The sequence below is a fragment of the Canis aureus genome, chromosome 22 (genome assembly GCF_053574225.1).
Source record: "Canis aureus isolate CA01 chromosome 22, VMU_Caureus_v.1.0, whole genome shotgun sequence".
In the NCBI taxonomy this organism is placed as follows: domain Eukaryota; kingdom Metazoa; phylum Chordata; class Mammalia; order Carnivora; family Canidae; genus Canis; species Canis aureus.
In genome coordinates this window covers 30,829,728-30,850,269 of record NC_135632.1, presented here as the reverse complement: position 1 = coordinate 30,850,269, position 20,542 = coordinate 30,829,728, and the positions used below count along the sequence as shown (strand labels likewise).

At 36.2% G+C, this 20,542-nt stretch overlaps 1 protein-coding gene across 5 annotated transcripts in view; it reads left to right on the top strand.

Moving 5' to 3' along the window:
* The window catches only part of ZNF385D (zinc finger protein 385D), an 892,499-nt gene that overhangs the window by 669,669 nt on the left and 202,288 nt on the right, over nucleotides 1–20,542 (top strand). For 4 of the 5 annotated variants that reach the window (XM_077865367.1, XM_077865368.1, XM_077865369.1 and 1 more), the window contains one exon: nucleotides 6,701–6,843. In XM_077865367.1, coding sequence (XP_077721493.1) covers nucleotides 6,701–6,843 — 143 coding nt within the window. The remainder of the gene's footprint in view (nucleotides 1–6,700; nucleotides 6,844–20,542) is intronic. The other variant, XM_077865370.1, reaches the window with a different exon arrangement.

Sequence of the window (20,542 nt, the reverse complement as noted above, 5' to 3'; positions counted from 1 at the left end):
CAGTGCCAGGATGTTCCCACGGTAGATAAATATCTGTGATAAATACTGAATATTCCTTTATCATAGCCTTTACAAGGAATGTGTGTTTGTTTTTTTTTCTTTTTGAGCAGTAATAAAAATTTCTAGATTTCTCATTTTAGTACATTATGTCTGACTGCAAAGGAGCTGCTTGCTATATATGGCAAAACTGACTTTGTCGAGTGTTCCTTTTATTGGTGTTTGGTTGGTTTTTGTGGTTGTTTTAATTTAAAAGCTATTTGCATCAGTGCTTTGAAAATTCTTAAGGTCACTTGGATTCACAACAAATGCCATTTCTTACCTGCGTGATTTTAGGTAAGATATTTTGCTTCCTAGAGCTTTGGCTTTTGAGTTTGTAAATTATTATTGTAGATATATGGCAGAATTGTACATTTTAGTATTTTTTAATTTTATGTATATTTTTCAAGTTTTTCTTTAAAGTCCAGTTTGTTAACAAACAGTGTACTTTCGTTTCAAGTGTGCAATTTATTGATTCAGTACTTAAATCCAGTGCTCATCACAAGTTCCCTCCTTAATCCCCTTCACCTATTTCACCCATCCCCCACCCAACTTCCCCCTGGTAACCATCAGTTTGTTGTGCATCCTAAAGGATTTTAGGGGGCAGCCCAGGTGGCTCCTCAGTGGTTTAGCGCCACCTTCAGCCCAGGGCCTGATCCTGGAGACCTGGGATCCAGTCCTACATTGGGCTCCCTGCATGGAGCCTGCTTCTCCCTCTGCCTGTGTCTCTGCCTCTCTCTCTCTCTGTCTCTAATAAATAAATAAAATCTTTAAAAAATAAATAAATCTTTTTAAAAAATAAAATAAAATAAAATAAAATAAAATAAATAAAATAAAATAAAATAAAATAAAATAAAATAAAATAAAATAAAATAAAGGAATTTAGGGATAGCCGACTTAATCCGTGCAGTTACTCAGTAGATTTATAAAATTTAGCTATATTCTCTACACTCACTCCCACCCACCCTGGCTGGTTGATCTCACTGACTACAGCACTCTATGGCCAGTATTTTGTGTCAAATCAAGTTTGACCTCTCTGCCCCCAATTTATCATTTGTTCTCTACTACGTGTGAGTGGTATCAGATCTAAATTTTTTATGTCTGCTATCGCATAGACCAAATTCTAACTGAAATAGTTAGAAATGGATGTGAATAATGTTTCATGTGTATCAAAGTAGTTGCTTCACAAATAACTACTTAGGACTTGATACTACTTAAAATGCTCTGGATATTTTCTTCTTAGGTATGAATATTCTAGTGGTTTACTAGTTTAATTATAGCTCACTATTGAAACATATATATTATACATATCGATAAGCAGGTATATAATTATATACATATTTAATACATAAATAAATATGTATATATTTAATAAAAATATATAGTTGAATTTATATGTGTGTATATGTGTGTGTGTGTGTGTGTGTGTGTGTGTGTATAAAACTAACGGTTGGGATCCCTGGGTGGCGCAGCGGTTTGGCGCCTGCCTTTGGCCCAGGGCGCGATTCTGGAGACCCGGGATCGAATCCCACGTCGGGCTCCCGGTGCATGGAGCCTGCTTCTCCCTCTGCCTATGTCTCTGCCTCTCTCTCTCTCTCTCTGTGTGTGTGACTATCATAAAAAAAAAAAAAAAAAAAAAAAAAAAAAAACACAAACAACAAACAAACAAAAAAAACTAACGGTTGGGGTTCCCTGGGTGGCTCAGCGGTTTGGCGCCTGCCTTTAGCCCACGCCCTGGGCTAAACGCCTATACGCCTATACACCTAGCCTATACGCCTGCCTTTAGCCCACGGCGTGATACTGGAGTCCCGGGATCGAGCCCCACGTCGGGCTTCCTGAATGGAGCCTGTTTCTCCCTCCTTTCTGCCTCTCTATGTCTATCATGAATAAATAAATAAAATATTTTAAAAAAACCTAATGGTTAAGGAAAGAGATACCATAGAAATTATTTATCCAATCAGGAAATTGGGAATTTCTGCTGCTTTTTATAAATGTAGACTTAACAAATATTTTTAATATATATACTGTATTATTATTATATATGTTATATTTATATGTACATATTTATACATGTATATATAACTATGATATATTTGATATATATACATATACATATGATTCTCAGTTCTAAAGCATACACTCTTTTGAATATTAAACAGCTGCAACCCTTGATTATTTCCAACTTTGGTTTTGTTATTCGGAGAAATGAAGGATTAAGTAGTAGGTTAAGCCGGCAGGCTGTCAGACAGGACATCTGTGACTGTTTGATAAACCCTGAATGGATCCAGTGCAGAAGTTCAAGGTTAAAAGTGTCATATTACAGAAAGAACACTGTTCTACCCTCGAGGAATATTTCAACATATTGATTTACAAAGCGTCTTCTTTGTGAAGACTCTCTTTCTGCAGGAGTTAAAATAAAGTGAACAATATGAACATGCTTTTAAAATTGCCTTGATTGACTACTTTCAGAGAACCCCAATTTGTGTCTTCAGGAACTTTAACAGCTCCTTTGCAATTTATTAAGTTCATTAAAAAATACATGCCTCACTTATTGAGCGTGAATTGGCCAGGCATTTTGTGAGGCACTGTAGATACAGTATCTCTAATAAGGTAAGTCTCAAGTGGCAACCACTGGCTTAGAATTCCTATTTTTCTGTATGAATTATTAAAACAAATATTTCCAAATTTATATTTTAATTTGATTTTCAAAACGCAAACTTTTAGAGTGAATGTATCTTATTCTGTTACATAATCTTTATTAGCAAATACTCTATTAACAAATAAGTTACTCCTGTACTTTTGTGAATGTACAGCTGTCTTGTGAATAGACCAAAGTAATATTTAATATTTGCTCTATAGTTCCATTCTAAATTCTAAATATAGACTAGCAGAAATAAACATAAAAAGGGACAGAGAAATTTTGTAAGCTTTAATGAGTATCTTATTTACTCTATTAAATTATTTAATATCTTAGTGTCTAACATTCTGTACTAAATGATTTTTTTTATTTGTTGACTTTCATGGTATATTAGAAATTTGTAACTGCTCTGAAATCAGAATAATTTGTTAAATTTAATTTGTTAAACCTGTGCCTGTTAAAATCACATAGTCTATGAAGGGGTGGTACTAGGCATATGTAGGCAGGGTTTCAAACATAAAAAGTATAAACTTACATTTTTTTTTTTCCAGTCTCCTGTCATGGAGGCTTCAAAATGCTTTCTTCAAATTAAGAATACCAATACTTACAGAAGTGTAACATTCCAATGAGTGAAGTGACACTGTTGGAAAACAATAGCAACATGGCTACTCTTTTTAACATATAGAAATGCCTACAAATTAATTATGTGTTTTGATGTTTATTATTGGTAAGGTAATTTTATAATAAAGAAAATAATAAACATATATTTATATCCTAAATGCCATAGTTTCTATTAAAAAATGAATAAATGAAATAGCTGTTTTCTCAAGGAGAATACTTTAATCTGCTTTACAAATGAAATATGTTTTATTTCCTGATTTTGATTTTGCAAATATTATTCTTGCTGCTGAGCATGTACAGACTAGTGCAAGGAAATATTTCAGGACTTAACCAAATTTTAAAAATAGAAATGTTAGTTACAGATAATTTGTAAGAGGTAGCTTCAATTTTGTACCTCAATATCAGTGCTACGGATATAGTGGCAAATATCTATTTTAGAATAAAGCAACTCAACATTTCACATAGAGTCATGAATAGTTAGTTACACCCTGCTTTCAAGTACTGGAAGCAGACTTAGACTTTATTGGAGAACATCTTCTATGAGTGAGACCATGTGGGATTGGGCAAAGAGAAATATTGAACTGTGATGCAGTTACAACAGAGGGCTCAGTCTATCCTAGATCTTAAGGGGAGGTCCAGAGCAAAAATAGAGCTTCAGAGTTGTCCTGCCTTGAAGCAAAAGTGAGGAGCTGTGACACTCTGGTATTAATTAGTCTTTGCATTCAGGAGGAATTTGACCTTAGGTGAGGCAGCACCCTTTGGCCCAAGGCAATTTATGTGGAGAATCTCAGGTGTGAGTCATTAGCTACCAGGGATATCAGCACTCTTGGGAGCTGGGGAAGGGGGCTCTGGAAGCACACTACAGCATCCACTACCCCTGTATTTGCATAGCCAGTAGTGAAAAAGTATGTAGTCACATGTGCTTTGCTTTTCAACCATCTTTTTTGGTTTATCTCTTCAAACAGGTAAGAAGAGATGGACTCAAATAGTTTTGCTTAGGTTCCCCAAATTTTATGACTCTTCTTTCATATTTTGTATCCCCTAGTAAGGAAAACCCAGTGGCAACATGGAGAGAAGGTCTTGAACTGTGCGTATAAGTGTAAATGAAATACTTATCTCGGAAGAAGAGAGGTGGGAATTAACTTTATCAAGCAATCAACTTTGTGCTTCTCATTGTACTGGATAAAATAAATAAGTTTGAGCTATCTCTTTAACCTTTTTGGTCATCCTGAACCTAAGGGGGACTTATAACTAAAATAATTACAGAATATGTTCCTGTTAAATTGTATTCTTTTAATTATAAGAATGGAATGTTTCAATGGAAACTACATTAACAACTCAAGAGTTTTCCAACTTATTTTTTTCTCCCATCATATTATGTTAACCCTTACCTAATTTCTGATATTTTAGGCTCAACCAAGGTAAAGGCTATATAAGTACACCTTTTGGAAAGCATGATGTGTGACAGATAAAAATAATATAAAACTATTTATTAAAGCTCACTATTATTTGTGGACATGTTTAAACCTTGTCATTAATTTTCACCCAGATATATTTTACTTTGAGTTTTCTAAAGACATACTGACCACAATTTATTTTGGTTCTTTAACTTTTTATCAAAAGAAATTTTTAGTAATACTAAACTCAAGACATATCATCAAAGTTTTATGAATGCTCTCGCTAAGAAAATTTAGACACCCACACTCAGTATACTAACAGGTGGGCAATAAAATAAGTTTACTATGTGCTCTGATGAATGTAGACTTGTGTTTTTTTGTTATTTGTGTTTTGTTTTTATCTATGTTTATTTTAATACCTGCCCTCATTTTCTGACTTATACTACTTTTTATTTTAATTGGTAATAATTAAATTTGGTCTAATTATTTAAACCAAATAATGGTTTGCTGATTCAAACTTGCTGCCATTGGCCTTTGCTGTTGTTAAGGAATATTTTAAAAGGAAAGTAAAAAGAGTGGGAAAAATACTGGTTTTGTTAATTTGGCTCCAGCTGATTTTATACCTAGAAACAGGAGAGTTAATGGTTTTTTTGTATGGTTAATTACATCTTGTGCTGATGGCTTCTGTTGTAGGCATTAAGTCACCTTGTTAGTAGATCTATTGGTCTAGTAGTGTTAGATTTGCCTTTGGGAAATCACTTTTAGAATGTTTACCTTGTTTTCAGGTAACTGATTGAGGGCAGGATGATGGTTGTGTCCAGTTTCCAGAGAACCAGTTGTGAGATTTTTAAGTTATTTTTATGAGTCTCACTCTACTTTGTTTTGAAAACAAAATGGCAGGCCAGTGAGTGGCACAGACATAAGCCTCTCTTCTCTCTTCTGTCTCTTAGAGTTCTTCTCCGTGAGAAAGGAAAAATCCCACTGTATTTTGTTTTCCTAATGCTTCTTGGATTTTCACCAGCAGGTTTTTACAGTCTGTTGCTTGCCTCTCAGATTAGAAGAATGCTGGCATATTTTAACGGTTTCCTAGGATTCAAACAGCCTTTAATTAACAGCAAATTGATGTTTTGGAATGTTACCAAAATATGGGAGACTGAACACTGAGATGGGCTTCTTTCCTTCCAGCTTCTGAGTGCAATGGAGTCCTATAATGGGGAGTGGGGGAGAGGGATGGGGGTGCTCTGTTGCAAACAGCTGGTTGCCTTCTAGTATGCAAAGGGTGTTTTTGTTGGCATAATATTCCCACTGCTTGCTCATTGGTGGCCTTCTAAATTCCACCTACTCATGACTGGGAAAGAGGCAGGTAGTCATCGAATGCTCAAAGCTACTGGGGTGGTGAACAGTTCAGGGATTGCTTGGCTTGTAGCTGGGTTCACTTGTTTTAATCTTTCAGTTGCCAAGGCGGTAAGGTATGGCTGCCTGTCTTTGTGGTTAAGTTTCTTTTCCATGCCAAGTTTGTGTCATCTTGCTGCCAGAGTTTTGGATGTGGTAAAAAAGAGCAATTCTGTAAAATAATCGCTTAGACTTGATGCATAGTCTGAGTAGAAGTTCGTTTTCAAAGAGGGATGGGAGTGCAACGGAGGGGTTTTCTTTTTGAATCAATGGATCTTAGTGAAAGATTTGTTGCTGATGTAATCCAGAGCTTTAGGCCAGAAAGGAAGGATAGATTGGGGACTATGCAGTGTATGAAATGGTAACTGTTACTTAAACAACCATACAGTTATAATCTGAGGAGGGAAAGGGAGCTAGTTTAACTAGCTCCCTCTGCCTAATGGCAGATCTGCTCATTGGCCAGCTCCTAGCTGAAGCCACTATACTCCATGTCTTGTTTTTTCCAGTGACCCATAAAACTGGCCTTTTGGGCTCAAGGGACACCTTGATGGTTTTTTGTTTTGGTTTTTAACATGCACAATGTCCCTGATTGTTCCCTTTGCTCTCCTCTGTTTAGGTGGTACATGCCAGAGCCCTGCTCTCCCAGCCCTGGTCCGTCCACCAGCCCCTCCTCTGCAACCTTCGCTGGATATCAAACCCTTTCTTCCCTTTCCTCTGGACACTGCAGCAGCAGTCAACCTCTTCCCCAACTTTAATGCGGTAAGTCCCAAGGTCATATTTGCATATGCCAGAGTGGTAAGTGCCAGGAGTACTTTGTTGTTATTGTTTTTCTTTTTTGAAAGGATTATTTTAGCTTTTCAAATTTAATGCTCATGTAAAATGTTTTGTTGGTTCTCAGAGGAGAGTCTGCTGCAGGGTTGTTTCAATACAGTATTTGAGGTCATAGGGTTCCTTTTGTATAGCTGAGCCTTTGGGACTTGTTATGAACAATAAATTCATTTGCCCACAAGATTGTAACCCTGGTGCAGAATAGAAAGGGAAGTTGACCCAAAAGAAATAAGAGTAGTCCTGGTGTGCCAGGGGTGAGTTGGTCACTACCCTTGTATTGTCAGAAAGCTACAAGGTAGCTGGTTGTCTGGAAATGTGAGGTCCCTAGAGCCAGGCTCCTTCAAGAGAAAATGAAAAGAGATTTAATCCAACTGGGTTGGTCTTGGGTTCATGTCTCTCATTTAGTGTCTTTCTGGGTAATGCTAATGATTCCTGTATTTTGTTGGAATATATCTGAATTAAAACTTAATGATTTTTTTTTTTTTTTTAAAGAGAACATTAGAATTCAAGTAGATGTTGAAAAACTTAACCATGTTTCTTCTGTCTGGGTCTAATACTTTAATTTTCAAATTTGTTGCTTCTTTTCTAATTTAATAAAGAGAACCCGGATAATCACAATAGTGATTAATTCCTTTGGGAAAGCACGTATTTCCTCCTTAACTTAAAGCAACTCAGCATTCTGGTAGTAGGAGGCTTTTTTTGTTCATTTTACTTTGTTTTGTTTTGTTTCATTTTCCCTTCTTACCCTGTCACAGTTGCTCAGATTGTCTTTCTTAAATTACTTTGTTTTTTGGGCTTTGTTAATGGCCTTCTCAACATAGGTTCAATTACTTCTTTGCTTCTATTTTCACTTTTAGCATGTCTTTGTAAGTAGACAGATTCCTCATATTCATCATCATCTCTTCTTGTACAAGCAGTGAAGGTATTCTTATGATGAAAACAGAAATAAGGGTTGAAAAGGTTAGAAACCAGTGACTTTTTTTCCTAATATCATCTGATTCAGATTTCAGCAGTTTGCCATAATGGAAGTCTGAGCTTATCAATGACAGGATGTGTCAACACAACCAAAGCAAAGAGGATTAATTTGGGAGGTCACTGAATGCCTAGTGATCTACATAATACACATTTCTTATTGCAACATCTTGCTCCCATGTTGGATTTTTAAAAATCTTCCCACAGTTAGATCATTCTCTTTCAGGAGACAGAAGTGGGTCTTATTTTCTTTAATAATATTTCATCATGGCTACATTGGTAATGCCAATGAGATGATACAGTTATATGCTAGTCCTCGCTTAAGAGCAAGGGAGAATCAGAATGATCACTTTGCTCTTTTAGGGGTGAGGGATTTTCCATGGGAATCTTGTTTTGAAATTTATGGAGCATAAGTGGAAGAGCATAAAGATCATATTTCCAAAGTAAAGGTTTCTAATCCTAGGCGTTTCAGTAAGAGTAGAGAAAAAATTGCTCAGTATAAAATTCTCTGATTTTAAAATGACCACACTAAAGTCCAGTGGGTTCCCTTTATCTGCTTCTCTGTTAAGTGGCTTCCTGGCACGGTCTTACTTCCCAGATATCCAGGGATGATCCATCAAGGTGTGTTACCTGGCCTTCAAGACCACTTGGCATCCTGTCGGTTAGATCTCATGTTAGTTTTAGAGCAGTTGAGGTGAAATTCCTGGAAGGCTGTAAAAAGCTGGGTTTTATACTTTCAATTTATCATTTGAGAAACATTAAAGGTAAAAAGATTAATTTGATTGACAACAAGTATTATTGTCATAAAAAACAAAGATGAGTGATATGCGAAGCTGTCTGACACTCAGAAAGTCTCTTCACCCTCCTTGCTACTATTTACCCCTCTTTAAAATCACAGGAGTGGACCTAATAATCTCTTCCTGTGGAGATTATTTAATTCAAATATTTGAATTTTTGTGGAAAAAAGGCAGCATTGTGTGATGGTCAAGCTGGACCCTATTACTAGACTGACCATGTTCAAATCTCAAAGTTGGGGTAAGTGACATGACCCTTAAGTATCTCAATATCTTCATCTGTAAAATGGGTCCAATATTAACCTACTTCTTAGGCATGTGGTAATACTTATGTGTGTTAAATAATATAAATATAAAAACAGCACTTAAGAAATAACAAACACTATTTAAGTGGTAGCTATTATGTTCATGCATAGCCTGTAAATTCTTTTTCTGAATGTGGCCATCCATTCATTGACTGATAGCAAGAGCTTGACTTGATTCTTTTTCCTCTGTGATGAATTCTGACTTATGTTTGCACATAAGTTCTATTGTTCTATTTAAATTAGGAGACCCTCATTGCTATACATATTAAGTTATTCCCTTTCAGTGCTAGTCAAGCTACAGCAACCAAGGATTAAGCTGTTCCTTGTTTCATACTGTGGGGGATGGGGGGGTGCGGGGGGATGGTTGCAGAGCCCGTGATCAGGTGGGTTTGGACTCAGAGAGAGTTAGCATTTCTCTAAATAATGGTCTGACTTCTTGATTTTGTAGCAGGTGTGAATCTCAATCTACAAATTCAGAGTGTCTGAAGCATAGTTTTTTATTGCTGTAAATTTATTTTATTTCTGATTCAAAGGTCCATTTTATGATGAAGGGAAATGCAATCTAATTCTGTTTCAGGGTGTGCTAAAGTTGTGGCATCTAACAGGCCTATCTATCCAGCTCTTGGGGGGAAACTCCCTCTGTTCACTAGGTTATTTATCTACAAAGGTATTTGTAGATAGCACCTGGTTACCATGGTTATTGAAGTCCCTAGCTCCCGACTTTAGACACACAAACTTTGCAAGGCTATTGGTGGTCCCTTCTGCCTAGATGTGCCAAACCACTATTATCTCTTTGCCAAGAAAATGTTGAACCATCTGCCACCAAATAACCGTCCTGCACCTGACCTTTTTGAAGCAAGTTCATGACAATCACAGACTGACTTGCCTGTTACATTCCTCCACTGAGGATATCTGTATGGAATCATCTGTCTATTGGGGGTGGGGTAAGGCAGAATGGTGAAGGAAAAAAATACATGAAATAAAATCATGAAGACATAAATGGATATCCCTGATTATTATCCTTCTACAAGAGTATAAGCCACTGGGTTTGGGTGTAAGTTAAGTAGAATAATGAAACATCTGTAAAAATATGCATAGTTAGAAGGAAAAGGAAAACGGGTGTAGAATCTAAGCTTGGATATGGATATAAAAGAGAACAATCAATAAAACCATTAGGATCCCTTGCTGTACTCAAAGTCATTTTTTAAAGAATAGCAACAGAAACTGTTCTCTTGACTTAGGGATGTTGTATCTTGTATGTTTCAGTAGCTTTCAGACAAGAGAAAGCTTTCCTTGATTTCCTCATGAACACCCTACCCTGCCTCTCAGTCTCTTAAGACCTTGGAGTTTCAGTGCTTCATTGTTTCATTGATCAGTTTCATTCTGATCCCAGTGATCCCATTCTGCATCAGTATTTCTTGAAAGGAACCAATCCTAGAAGATGATTAGGAAAGAAATATTACAAAGTAGTATGAGCTTGGTCCATTCAATCAACTGCTGTTTATTAAGCATCTACTATGTGGCAAGAATAGTGATAATAAAAATTATATTGTGACTTCTGCCATGAAATAATTCAATTTAAAAAGAAACTGAACAAATAAATATACGTAAATATGGGTGTTTTGATAGAGAAAGATGCATAAGGTAGAATGGCAGGTTGGGGACAAGAGGAGAAGGCTGTATGGTTTTCTTACGGAGGTTTTGGTGAGAAAAATAGAAACTATTCTAGGCATGCAAACAGGAAGGGACTTAATATAAGGATTTAGGTGCTTACAAAGCCTTTGGAGGTGCTGGGCAGGCAACAAAGGTCAGAGAAGGCTATTGTTGGCTCTCAATTTTTCTGCTTGCTTTCATGGAATCAGGAAGTTGCAGAAATACAAGATGCCCGGTAATCCCAGTTACTTTCATCCAAATCCCATGAAATGCTTTTCTTTATGAGATCCATGCCTGAATACTGCTGGCAGAGACCTGTGGGAATGTAACCCTAGGGCTTCCAGTCCTTGTGATGTAAGGGAGAGCACAGAAGAGGGAAGGCGGTATTGAGTTGCCAGCAGACTTGACATGATGGCAGAATGGAAAGGTTTATGAATAATCAGAAAACCTGAGCATATCTGCAACCATGGACAAGAGGCTAAATCCTTTGGAGCCTCAGTGTCCTGTTCTACAAAGTGAGAATGAATAAATTTCTCTTAGGTTTGTGATCCAAGAGATTGTATGTATGTATGTATGTATGTATGTATTTGTTTCAAAGATTTTATTTTATTTATTTATTCATGAGAGACACAGAGAAAGAGATAGTGAGACAGGAAGAGGGAGAAGCAGGCTCAGTGCAGGGAGTCCAATGCCAGACTCGATCCCAGCAACCTGGGACCATGCCCTGAGCTGAAGACAGATGCTCAACCACTTAGCCGCCCAGACATCCACTAGGGATAGCTTTTAAATGCTGAAGATCGCAGCTGAGAAGTGGCTTGGTCACTTAGGATGTTGTTTAGAATGGGAGCTGATCATTAAAAAATGCCTATATACTTCTTGACAACTTTCTTCTTGGGTCACGCTTTCTCTTTGTTTTCATTTCTTTAACATATTTTCTTCAGATTAGATACTGATCAGTAGTTATGACAATAATGAACCTTCAGAATTTTGTTAAAAATATGCAACTTTGGGGGAATGTGTTCATGGGGACTAACAGTAAGCCTGATCTTATGCCTGGCTTCCATGGCTGTGTTTCCTGTTGGCATAAAGATTAAATGAGTAGGGATGCCTGGGTGGCTCAATAGTTGAGCATCTACCTTTGGCTCAGGGAATGATCCCGGCCTGGGTCCTGGGATCAAGTCCCATATCAGACTCCTTGCAGGGAGCCTCCTTCTCCCTCTGCCTATATATCTCTGCTTCTCTTTGTGTGTCTCCTATGAATAAGTAAGTAAAATATTAGAAAAAAGATTAAATGAATAAACTGACCTAATGTACTTGCATGTGCCAGATTCTCAGTAAATATTGAGGTCTTCTTTCTTCCAGAAGATGCATAAAAAAGAAAAAGGTCACATAGAGGGCCAAAGGCAGAAAAATGGGCATATAAAGGAGAATAACTATTTTGTTTTCAGCTAGCTTGGGCTAATATTCTTTTTTTAAGTTTATTTATTTTTCATAATCTCTACACCAACATGGGGCTTGAACTTATGACTGTGAGATCAAGAGTCATATATTCTTCCGACTGAGGCAGCCAGGCGCCCTATATTCTTTTACATTCAAAAAAAGTAAACTAATACAGAAATGTTGACTCTGTGTTACTCCTTTGTATAATATGACTTCATTTGGGGAGAGGGAGCCAAGGGGGATGGAGGGGGAAAGAGATACTGAGAAAGAGAGATCATACCTTATCATCCAACTCTACTCTAATTCTTCCTATTTCTAAAAAAACAAAAACAAAAACAAAAAAAAAACAGCTACCCTAGACACTTAAGAGTGGTGTTAGTTTGAGTTCAGAAGTGTTATCCGTTCCGAGGAGTGGGACAGGAAGGTGAAATTTAGGTGATTTATAGCAGTGCCTCTCATACTTTATGGTGCATGTGAATCACTAGGGGAATCATGTTAAAATGATTTCTAATTATGGTGCCTGTGAATCACTGGGGGAATCATGTTAAAATGGTTCTAATTTAGTAGTTCAGGTTCTGGACCTCAAATTTTGAACATATATGGGTATTGGGAGAGGAAGCCAGGAGAATGAGTAAATATACTGGACAATTCTTATACTACTAGAGCATATTTCTTCATTCATTCAACAGAAGTTTATTGAGAACTGACCATAGGCCAGTCCCTTCAGAATCAGCAGTAAAACTATTAGGCTAAATTTCTCTCATTCTGAAACTTTCTGGTGTTTGTGTGGTGAACTGTTAGAGAAGTTTGAAGTATTGGAAGCTACAGCTGCATGTCAAGCATGATTCTTCTGTGGTTGTGTTTTATATCCCAGGCATACTATGAGCCTTGCTTGTAGGGTGACACTGTGCGGGACTTTGGCTGTAGCTGCCACTTATTAAATGCTTATTATGTGCCAGGCATCTGACACTATCATCTACTACCAAACTGGTTAAAAGCAGAAATTTTCTATGGAACTTTAAAGCTTTTATGTGAGCCACTGTCTCAAAATTGTTGGTGAGAAAAACAGATGACTGAGTTTTTTATTCATGCATTCATTCAATAATGTATACATTCTAAAAAATTTTGAGTCCCACTAAATAATACTATATATTCAAACATGGGCCTCTTAAAAATAATAGCTCTATCAAAGGCATCTTATATAAAAATAACCCAAATTAATGGAGACTCCGAGAAAGAAGTAATTAATGTCTCATGCATTGATTTGCTTATTAGACATTTCCTAAGCACTGACTATATGTCTGACACTTTGGCAGACAATAGAAATACAAAAGAAGAATGAGGAAGAGGAAAAAGAAGAGAAGGGGAGAAAAAGGAATAAGAGGAAGCAAAGGAAGTGAGGGGCAGATGGAAGAGGAGGAATTGTCCTTGAATCTGTAATATTGAAATAAGTAGATTAGTCACTTCTTAAAACACTCTTCTATCAGCTACTAGTAAACATCTAGATGTTAAAATACTGCATTAGACAGTAAGTTTCAGGTAGACAGGAACCCTATCTATATAGTTTGGTTCATTTGTTGAAAAAATGGGGTGGAGTAGTTAACTCATTCTATAAAGGACTCTGTAATGCTTAAATAAAGACCTTTGAAAGTAAATGCTTCCTAAATTCAAGGGAAGGTGAGGTTACTTGGAGATGGCCAAGGAAAGCTATATGGTAAAAGTTAAGGTTTAATTTAGGAACTGAGATCAGTTCCATATTTATCTTGTTTGGTAAAGTAACCATAGCACAGAGCCTGGAACATTGCAAAGACTTAACACACAATTCTAGAATGAATGAGTAGAGGACAGATGGGTGCAGGGATGGATGGATAGATAGATAGATAGATAGATAAACAGGGGGAAAATGATAGATAATAGAGGAGAAATAGCCATTATAGTTGTGCCATAAGAAACATAATTGATGGAAATGCCTCAATAACTTAATCTAAGTACCCACTGTTTTCATACATTAGGTTATTTTCATCTCAGCAAGGTTTTTAATTTAAGCAATTATTAGGAAACCTAAGCAAGCATAGTATCAAACCATCCCCTTCATTTACATTCATAATTTTATGTTGGCTTATGCATTTATTTACATTGGTTATATAAAAGAACAGTGATGTTAAAATCACAGTGGTTATTTATAGAATGTCCTCCAAAATCAGTATTTTATAATATGCATCAATTATTTCATGTGAATCCAAAAGGACTTTTACCTTAAGATATTGGTGAAGCACTTTATGACCCGAAAAGGACAACATTAAGTGTGTATACCATATATCCTACAGCTTTGGTCTAAATATGCATTTATAATATCATAATAGATGAATGACAGAAATACAGAACCCTGATTAGGAAATGTCAGATTCAACTTCTTGTTATCTTCAGATATATGCCCTTCAAGATCTTCATTTTCTCCATCTTTAAAAAATAACAATACTACCGTGTTTATCAGCACACTGTGTCTCCTTTCCTTTCAAAAACTATTCTTAACTCTTGCTTTCCTCTGAGGTTCTGTATTTCGTTAACTGCTCCAGCTTTAGAGATGCTTCCCATCCCTCAGCTAGTGTAGGAGTTAGAGAAACAATAGTTAAACACACTTGCATTTTTTTAAGAGATATTAATTAAATCCAGTTTATTTATTTATTTTAAATCCAGTTTATACCTTAGTAACTGCTCTTACTAAATGTTTACGATTGCTGCTGTCACTAAAATAGGTAGGCAGCCAGCTGGAAATTATGAGTAGAAAAAAGTAAGACTGTCTTTCTTAGTCACAACTGGTAGAGAGGGTGGAAATTTTTCAGGTTAAAAATGCCACAGTAAATATAATATTGATTGCTAAGTTCCTTGTCCTTTGAAGACAGAGGTAGCAGATTGCTAGCTAGTTCTGTGCATTAAGTATGTCATATTTGTATAGCAAAAGCCTCTTAAGAAACATCTGCTTATAAAGTCTTCTTTCATTATATGTTTTCACACTGAAACAAATGCGTAAGCTTGTTTGCCGAACCCTGTAGCTTCCTGTGAAGCCAAAAGCTGTAAAAGTCAAGCCTACTTGTAAAGACTCCAAGACACAAAATGACTTAAATATATAATATCTACCTTTGAAAGTAAAGGGCTTGGGCAGCCCCAGTGGCGCAGCGGTTTAGCGCCGCCTTCAGCCCAGGGCGTGATCCTGGAGACTCGGGATCGAGTCCCACGTCGGGCTCCCTGCATGGAGCCTGCTTCTCCCTCTGCCTGTGTCTCTGCCTTTCTCTCTCTCTCTCTGTATGTCTCTCATGAATAAATAAATAAAATCTTAGGGGAAAAAAAAGGAAGAAAGTAAAAGGCTAATAAACAAATGCACAGCACACAAATACTTTTCTGTTTTAATACATGCTTACTCTTTGAACAGGTACACATTTTCCTGTGATTCAAAATGTAAAAAGAACAGCAAAAAAGTTTCTCTTACTGTTCTTCCCTTGCCACTCAGTTCTCCTAAGTGACAATCAAGGTGGTCAATGACTCTTCTAGCTGTCTTTCCATAGATGTATGTATGAATATGTTTCTTGTTGAAGATTGTGGCATAATACACATGCGCTTATTTCCCCTCATCAGTTAATCTAATCATAATGAGCTGAAATTTTGGTCTTGCAAAGAAAACATTTGATCTGTTTCCTTTTTTTTATATATATTTTTATTTTTATTTATTATTTATGATAGTCACACAGAGAGAGAGAGGCAGAGACACAGGCAGAGGGATAAGCAGGCTCCATGCACCGGGAGCCCGATGTGGGACTCGATCCCGGGTCTCCAGGATCACGCCCTGGGCCAAAGGCAGGCGCCAAACCGCTGCGCCACCCAGGGATCCCTTGATCTGTTTTCTAGTCTGAATTTCTTACTAACTGATATAGGGAAAAGAGGGGGTTCCCATGAGAGCTTGTCTAAGCTCAGGGTTTATGGGATCCAGTAATTCTTTTGGAGATCCTTACTTCACACTTAGGTATAGACGTTCTAGAAATGAAATACACTTTTTAGAGTTAATTTGTTTCTACTCCAACTCCCCCCCCCCCTTTTTTTTTTTTTTTTTTTTTTTTTTTTTTTTTTTTTTTACGGATAAGCCTAGGAAATTTGAGACACTTTCAGTTTTTTGGCTAGTGAGTGGCAGACATGAGAAAAAACTAAAATTTATGTCTTCTGTTTCTTGAGGATGCTAATCATTAAATCATAATATCATGGATTGAATTGTGTCCCCCCCAAATTCATAACCCATAGTGCCTTTGAATGTGATCTTATTTGGAAATAAGGTCTTGAAGATAGATACAATTAGTTAAGACAAGATAATTAGAGTGAGCCCTAACCCATTATGACTGGTATTCTTATGAGGGGAAATTTGGGCACAGAGACACACATGGAGGGAAGATAATGTGAAGAGACACATGGAAAACACCATTGACAAGCCAAGAAGACAGGTGTCTTCAGACAGAATAGATCCTTCCCTTATTGCTTAAAGAAGTAACTAACCTTGTTGACACTTTGATTTTGGACTTCTAGCCTCCAGAACTGTGAGGCAATAGATTTCTGTTGTTTAAACCACCTAGTTTGCACTACTTTGTTATGGCAGCCCTAGCAAGAAAAGCTGTTTAGAGCCATGTGATCTACCACCCACCAGACTCCATATTAGCGTTTCTGACAACTTGTAATCCAGTTTTTTAATTCACCATCCACAATGATTGCAGATAAGTCTACCCCTGGGGGAGAGAGACCCAACATCATAGGTCACCTACACTATAGGGAAGTTTTCCTTTTGGAGCTAGTTCAGGCAACCTGGAACTCCTATAAACAAAGGAAAAATATATCATACAATATATTGCTTTTTAATAAATACATGTATATTGATCACAAACTGAGTGACAAGGGCTCTTAAGAAAGGCAATTTTACACTCACCTTTTAAGAAATCTAATTTCATAAGAGTCTTGTGTGTTAAGCTTTTACCTGAATAACATAGGTAAGGAAACCTGTAGGTAAGAGAGAAAATAATTTGCCCCAAATCACACAAATACTGATCACCAAATCATGGGTAGATTTAGGTTGTTACCCAGGTTCATTGCAATTCCGTCTATAATAAGCTAACTGATCTCTTGTCTGAAAACAGTTGTAGTTTCTTTAATTAGCTATCGGAGCCTTGGTTCTATATTAATTAATTAATTAGGTAATCTGTGATTCCTTAGAAGACTTAACTCCAAGATAGTAAGCTATTTCTTGAATAATATTCTGGCCATGACTGGACAAGTATGGAAAAGAATACTAGATCATAACTAGGGGCTGTATATTATGTCACCCTCACAAGCATTTATGTTGTAGATGGGCAGTCATTGTTAGAGGGATAACTTACTCTAAATGGCAATAAATTTAAAAAGAAAATCCACTCCTACTCCAGCAACAATTTAGGCTTCTTAAGACTCAAGACCCATGTGCATGCATAGAGGAAAAAATACTAAAATTAGAATCTAAACGGTTTGATTTCTGTGTTTAGTACTTGCCCTATTGTGAAACTCTCAAATCCAGATTTTCTCATTTGTGGAACTAGAATAATCATGTTGACCTCATACAAGTGCCTAAAGGTGTTAAAAATTGATAGTAATATAGAAATAGTAGATATTAAGGAAGTCTATTGAATCAGAGGTTCTGGTGTTGGGATCGTAATAAGCATTATTTATAATCTCCCCAAAGTGTTTCCTTTGCACTTAAGCATTGAAAGTCAGTGTATTCTATACTGTGGTCAAAATTGGTTGGAAAAATCCGTTTTTACAGCTCAGTACATGTGTGAAAATAACCTTCTCAATCTTTTGAGGAAGGTTGTCTCTTCATATGTCCCCTTCAACACAAATATAAAGAACAATGCAAATGCTATTTCTCATTACTCTTAGTCAAAGGAATGAGAATTTTTTGCCAGCAAGACAGTCTGTTTCATGACTCAGTACTTCTCAAAGTGTGGTTCTTAGACCTATCCTGGTCCAAAAACTGTTGACAGGTTCATGATATGTACAGAGATTGAGAGTGAACAGCATTTGGAAGCTTTTTTAGCACCTTAGAGCAATTTTACATTTGTTGAAGCCAATGAAGAATTGTGACTTAAAATTTGGTATAATTTTTTTCACTTTGTTTTTTCTAGTAATATATTTTATTATATTTTATAAGCACTTTGCACTGTGATTGATGTGGGGGATAGCTGGTCTTTAAGCCAAGAGAATTGAGAAGCCTGCTCTACTCTTCTTGTAAAGATTTGAGTTTCATCTATACATAGAAAGTGGTGGGGACTTTGAAGTCATTATTTAGATAATTTGAATGATGTATAGTTGAGAAAGCCACAAATACAATTTCACCCAAATTCCTTTAGTGCTATCCAATTTCCCTTATCCTGGTGAGGTATGGCAATGGTAAATGGCTCTCTCTGAAACTCATAAATCAGGACTATACTAGAGTCAAAAGTAAGATAATATGCATTTTGCCTTTCTCTGAAGCTTTACCCCTTATGGCACATTTTATCTGGAGTTTAGGTGAATATGAAAGGGGTAAAGTTAGTAGTTAATTCTTGAGCTTACTTTCTTGAATACTTTAAAATGGAAAATTTACTTCAAGGAACTTCCTGAGAGATTTTAAAGAACTAAAATTTAAAAAAAAAAGAAAGAAAAAAGAATTTTAGGGGATCCCTGGATGGCTCAGTGGTTTTGCACCTGCCTTCAGGCCAGGGCTTGATCCTGGAGTCCCGGGATCGAATCCCACATCATGCTCCCTGTGTGGAACCTGCTTCTCTCTCTCTTTCTCTCTCTCTGTATCTCATGAATAAATAAATAAAATCTTTAAAAAAATAAAAAGAATTTTAAGTGAATAGAGATGAGGATAAGAAGCTAACTTTATTGCTTGGATTTAGATTTTTTTTTTTTTAACTAGAAACTAGTATAATTGATTGTCTGGTAGTATATTAGGTTGGGGACATTAAGAAAAAATTGTTCCCAAGTAATTTTTCAAAGGAAATCACAGCCAAAAAACAACCAGATTTACCAAAACATCCTTGAGCTCTTTAGAACATCTGTGCATACCTACTGTTTTAGTACTTCTGTGACTTTTGTCACCTGCTACATTGAAAAGCAACAGTCCCTGCTTTCCTAGGAACTTGTGATAGGAAGTATATAAAAGAGAGGTAATCAGCACTTTTTTTTTTTATAATACAGAATGTATGTAATCAAATAGTGCCTGTGTATGATGGTGTCTGTGGGAGACTACCCTCCCCTGCCCCGATAACCTTACTTATTTTTTTAATTAAAAAAAAAAGGAAAGAAAATATTCATTTAGTTTTGAGACTCAACTTAATTAGGTCTTAGACTATTTATCAGGTCCTGTTGGCATACTCTGATTTTGAGATCTAGTTTGTAATGAGGGCAGAGAGATAAACTAGAATGGTTTTGAGCTTAGAATTAGTTTGTTTTTAATTCTACTTATCTAAAATCATAGTAAAACATTTAGAATTTTGAATAAGGAAAAAATATATATACATATATGTATATGGATATCTATAGTTCTGCATGTATACATGCTTCTTACTGGGGATAATGGTTTAAAACATTGAATCTAAGTATATAGAAAAACTCTTGCATATGTGTGTCAAGAGGCTTAATTCAATGATGTTGATTGCAGCAATGTTTCTATTAGCCAAATGAAACAAACAAAACAACTGCATGACAAGCAATATGATTATCAATATGAAAATAAATGAACATTGAGATCTATTTAATAAATGTATCTTAAGAGATGTTTGAAATAAAAGAATTGTTTTTACATGGAAATACCATAAAAGTAAAAGGTGGGATGGGGAGGAAACACAACTTGTACGGTGTATACAGAACTATAGAATATATGTGCCTGTGCATATTTTTAAATCACATGGCAAAGAGAGAGAGAAAGAAAGGTTGATTTATGGTATATAACAATGTGGATAACAATGTGGATCGGAAGAATGCACATCAAATTGTTATTTGCAGAGAGTTCTAAGGAGTGAGAAAGAGACAGTAGGACTGGTGAGGGGAACAAAGGAGCCTTCAATGTGTCTATAATGTTCAAGTTTTGTGGTTGAAAAAATATATATCTGTAACAAAGAGTTGTTAATATTTATTCATTCTAGGTGATCAGTACATGGTTATCATATTCTGTACACTTTATGTATTAAAAAACCTTTCAAATTTTGTAAGTTGCAAATGTCTTTGGCAAAATACTTACTTGCAACTTATACTACCTATAATATATGATTAGTTCATGGCTCAGCTGATATTAATACTTAGATGTGCCAGCTCCAGACACAAGTCTCTGTTTTCTGATCAACATGTTCCCAACTCTGAGATCTCTATATCATGCTTATGCTTAGGCTTGCTTAAAGTCTTCTACTAGAACTA